Source organism: Pinus tabuliformis, chromosome 9 (genome assembly GCF_031772625.1).
Source record: "Pinus tabuliformis cultivar Carrire ecotype Pingquan chromosome 9, CPIR1, whole genome shotgun sequence".
NCBI lineage: Eukaryota > Viridiplantae > Streptophyta > Pinopsida > Pinales > Pinaceae > Pinus > Pinus tabuliformis.
This window is the reverse complement of record NC_142307.1, coordinates 1,152,841,578-1,152,846,141: the sequence shown is the minus strand read 5'-3', so window position 1 is coordinate 1,152,846,141 and position 4,564 is coordinate 1,152,841,578. Positions and strand designations below refer to the sequence as shown.

The window sequence follows — 4,564 nt, the reverse complement described above, 5'->3', positions numbered from 1 at the left end:
AATAACCCACCCCATTTTAGCCCTAACGTCCATTTCTCTTAAATAGCAAGATTGTTTGCCCGGTCCAATGTTACTAATTTCACTTTCATATGATTAAAACAAAGGTTGACAATCGTATGGATATGGGGTAGGTGGTCAATTTTCACTCTAACTACCTGCAAAGGTAAGTAGTGTGAACTTGTGACACAACCATCACCATTTAATTTTTTCGGCATCAAACGTCTTTCATTGTCAGTTAATTTGGCTTTGCCACGTCGGTTGAAACCCTAATTCAACCTGCTACGTGTCGAGCTAAAATCAAACAGAAAAGCCTGTCAGCCCCGTTCCCTCGTTAACCAATTGCCAAAGATCCATATGAAAGGAGAACTCCAAGGGACAAAATATTGTGAGACCGAATCGCAGCCGTCCATAAAAGCGATCCCAACCTGAATCACACAGATTGCTGACGTGTCCGTACGCTATATAGGACAAATATCTCTTACTGACCCGGTTTTATGGACTGTTCTCGAGTTCCCGCCTGTTGTAAATTTCATATTGTGTTCTTCCGGTAATTTACAGCTGGTCGCAGGTGAACAGGGGTATTGCTGCTGAGAATACCGGCACAGACAGGTATAGGCGGTCTGCCTTTAAATTAATCCATAGCGACCTACACCTCTCACCGTGCTTTCGCTGTCTCTAGATATCCGAGTTTTGAGATTTGTTTTTTCTTATCCCTCTCGCTCTTTTCTTTAACCCCCTCCTGTTCTTGGTATATAGAGAGTTCTTTCACTCGGGCAGAGGCAGCGAGCGAAACTTTCAATAGCAGTGTTCAACGCCTCGGCTACTCTCTGCTCAGGTATGTAAATCTTGTTTTGTCTTCTGAACCATGTAGCAGCTCTGTTATTGTTCCATACTGTTGCCGTTTACTGCATATTCGCCCATTTTATTTCTTCTGACTCCCTATTTCCTTCGGAATTTATTTGTTCTTTCTATGAATTTGTAATTTTAATCTTCCTTAAAACGCTTCAAGTTGTCCTCCATTGCTGCTTTGTTTTCTGGTTTTGATATTTTTTTTATTCCTCTTGGAGAAAATTTAGCTATTTTCTGTAAAATTTTCTGGTATTTATAATTTTAACCTGCCTTCAAACTGTTTAAGTTGTCCTCCATTGCCGTTTTGTTTTCTCGTTTTTACAATTTTTTTTTATACCGCTTGGAGAAAATATAGTTATTTGCTGTTAAGTTTGTGCAAATATGCTGCATTAGTGCTTGTCGACCGTGTTAAAGGTCTTCGTCCTTAAAAGAGACTGATGCTTTCCGTAAACAGGGTCTCGTCCGTGTTTTATTTACACTCTTAATGCATGGGATCAGTATCCCTATCCAGTGCTAGGGACTTCAGCTGCCGTTTGGTCACACCTTTGATTATCTCTTCCCTAATATTCTAAAAATATACATGAGCGAGCTAAGCTTGAATTAAAGCTTTCTAGTGCTTTGATATTATGTTCTATATTAAGTCCGCCATATAGTTGTGGCGATATTAGTAATAAGTTGTGCACTTCTATTTAAGGTAGGATTTTTAGGGTTAAAGTCTCTTGTTTTAGATGAAATCTAGATTTTATTTTTTTTATTTTTTTTTTTTCTTTTTATATTGGGGGTCAAGTCTCTTGTTTTAGATGAAATCTAGATTTTTTTTTTTTTTGTTTGGTTCTTTCTTTCTATATTGGGGGTCATGTTGCTAAAATAATACAATGTTGCTCTTTTTTCAACTGGCACCGCGCGGGTGAGAGGTCATTGCCTTTTTTCTTGTTTCTTTTAGCAAGCCTTGAACCAATTTTTTTTCGCTGCCTTGTGATCTGTCTTACTTTTGTGCATGCATTAGTCATAGCGTTTTATTCTGAGAATGCTACGGAGGAACTTGACTACTTGTTGTTTTATAAGCAAGGGTTTTCTATTTCTTTTTTACTTTTCAGATATTTGATCCTTACTGTAGGTGCTTCTACCTACTGCAGTTGTATGCATGATTCTATTTAGCACTGTTGCATTTTAATGAAATACATCGCTTCAATCAATGCTCCTTTGCAAGCTCGTTATAAGAATACGTAGCTATTATTTGATATTCTAGCCAGGCATTACTGATTTTGGTCTGTTCGTGCAGATTTTGTTTATATATTGTGAAGATGAAGGGTACAAAGGCCAAGGTTGAACAGAAGCAAGTGGCAGAGAAGTATGTATTTAAGAAAGTTTACACGACTTTTGTGTAGTTGTCTTTTCCCTTATTAGGCAAATAAGTGCTTTATCAAAGGTTTCCGTTGGAAGCCTCTATAAGGGAATGGTTTTGGTTCAGTCATTACAGTTTCTATGTTTTGTTTTGCATGATAAATGGCGGGCTATTGAATTCATCCTTTTTGTTACGTCTCGTAGGAAAGCTGCAAAGCGGAAGCCTGCGACCGAGGCCCAAGCTAAACGGCAAATGAAGAAGGACAAGAAAGCGAAGAAAGACCCAAACAAGCCAAAAAGGCCTCCCAGTGCTTTCTTTGTATTCTTGTATGTTCAACCCTGTTCTTTTGACTATTGTGGGATGAATATTCTTTGTATTCTTGTATGTTCAACCCTATTCGTTTGACTATTATGGGCTGAATATTACATATCAAGTGTATGGGGTTTCATAGGACATACTCTGGATCTTATCTTACTATTTTACTGTTTATTCATCTGCCTTTTGTCATTGAGCGTTAATTCCTTCCTTGACCTTTTGAGGAAATCGAACTCAAAATTGTACTTTGTATCCTTGAGTTCGAAGCCTTCTCTTTAGAGTGCATGTAGTGATGTGATTTTGTTCTTTTATTCCCTATCTTTTAGTTTCGGTTCAGTGTGAGAACTCAATTGCACATTTTAATGCAGAGATGAGTTCCGAAAGGAATACAAGAAATCAAACCCTAACGCGAATTCAGTTTCCGCCGTGAGTATTATTTTATTCTTATTGTGCATACATTTGTGGTATCTATTTGCAGTCTTTCGATGTTTGCTTCGCAAGAGATTAAGATGTGTGTTTTGAGGTTTTTTGTAGGTTGGGAAAGCAGGAGGAGAAAAATGGAGGGCAATGAGCGATGGGGTAAGTTACTGCTTTTAAATTAACTAGGTTAGATTTAAACAATTCGTCATGTGTATTTATTGGTATTTTGTTGTAACTGGGGTTCATGCCATCTACTAGGATAAGGCTCCATATGTGGCTAAAGCTGAAAAGAAGAAGGCTGAATATGAAAAGTCAATGTCTTCATATAATAAGCAAAAGGTAATATTAGCTCGGCTATTAATAGTTTAATGGGAAATGGTTGCTGTTTTGGTACATGCTTACCCCTAAATTTATTATCTATATAACGGAAGTTAACTTCCCCATTTAACTGCTGAAGATGAAATGATTATTGTTTTGCTCCTTGGTTTCTCCTTGTAAACTTGTCTTGTGAAATTGGATCATAGGATGCGAGCCCTGAAGAAGTAGCTGAAGAGTCTGACAAATCAAAGTCAGAAGTCAATGACGAAGAAGAGGATGAAAGTGGAGAGGTAACGTGTTTTACTTGGTTATAGAAGCATTTTAGACATACATATACTAGTAGGACGTAATGGTTCTGTGTTGAGGGTTTATTTATGGCTGTTTGCTGTTTATGTTTCTTGTCATTTCAGGAGGATGACGACGACGATGATGATGAGTGATAAAATGGTGTTGACTAACTCGCTAGACTAGGCATGTAATATTATAGGATGATCTTCTGATCAACTTAAAACTTCTGAATTAGATTGTTATTGCCTTTTGACACTCCTAGTTTTGTACAATTTGGGGGTAGTCTGATCAATGTTTGGCAGATTAATTCTGTTATCTCTTTAGCAGGATTTTCGTTAATCATGTTATGAAACCTTTCATACCCAAGGATACATTCTGTAGGTCATCTGTTATGTTTAATGGCAAAGGAACGTTTGTATATTTTCTATCCCATCTATATTTGTATTGGACATGTCATTTTTATTGAATGCGATACTCTTGCAGAATGACTCAATTTGTTAATTGTTCCTGGATATGCAAGTTCTATATCCCAATATTCTAGGAGAGGATTTAGGAGAGGATTTCAATATGTTGAAGCTGAACCAAATGTTCTAACTGCAATTGTTTCAATTAATTATTTTTTTCCTATTTATAGATAATTTGTTTAAGACATGCTGATAAATTTGCCATGCTCAAGCAAAATGTTCCTGGAATAATGAGAGAGCATGCTCTAAAGCTCTATTATCTGGAATGCTCTTAAAATTAAGGATCTTTATTTTATTAATATCAAGAAAGATATATAAATTTCTGACATTTAAATCCAAATAGCTTAAAAAAGAATACAAATCCCAGGACGTTAGAAATGGTCTCATGGCTCAAGGACAAAGTATAGTGGTTTTTTCAACAGCAAAAGCAAAAACAAAACAATACGAAGCACAACACATTAATTTTAGTTCAGATGGTTTTTAACAACATGAAATTTATTTATTGTTTGGTTGTTTCTTCCACGGCAATATGGCGGGCCTTCTTGTTGGCAACGTAGTGACATTA

The 4,564-nt window shown here is 36.6% G+C and overlaps 1 protein-coding gene across 2 annotated transcripts; it reads left to right on the top strand.

Annotated features, from left to right (window-relative positions):
- Window positions 1-500: 500 nt before the first annotated feature.
- Window positions 501-3,967, top strand: LOC149152712 (high mobility group B protein 3-like). 2 transcript variants are annotated; one of them, XM_089439264.1, is made up of 9 exons: window positions 501-609; window positions 757-835; window positions 2,132-2,200; window positions 2,398-2,520; window positions 2,878-2,935; window positions 3,044-3,088; window positions 3,188-3,268; window positions 3,454-3,537; window positions 3,658-3,967. In XM_089439264.1, exons 3-9 carry the CDS (start codon window positions 2,154-2,156, stop codon window positions 3,685-3,687), a joined length of 468 nt encoding a protein of 155 aa, XP_089295390.1. In that variant the 5' UTR covers window positions 501-609; window positions 757-835; window positions 2,132-2,153; the 3' UTR covers window positions 3,688-3,967. The 2 variants fall into 2 exon arrangements, with proteins under 2 accessions (XP_089295390.1, XP_089295389.1); XM_089439263.1 differs by lacking the exon at window positions 501-609 and having other exon boundaries at window positions 663-835.
- The last annotated feature ends 597 nt before the right edge of the window (window positions 3,968-4,564 follow it).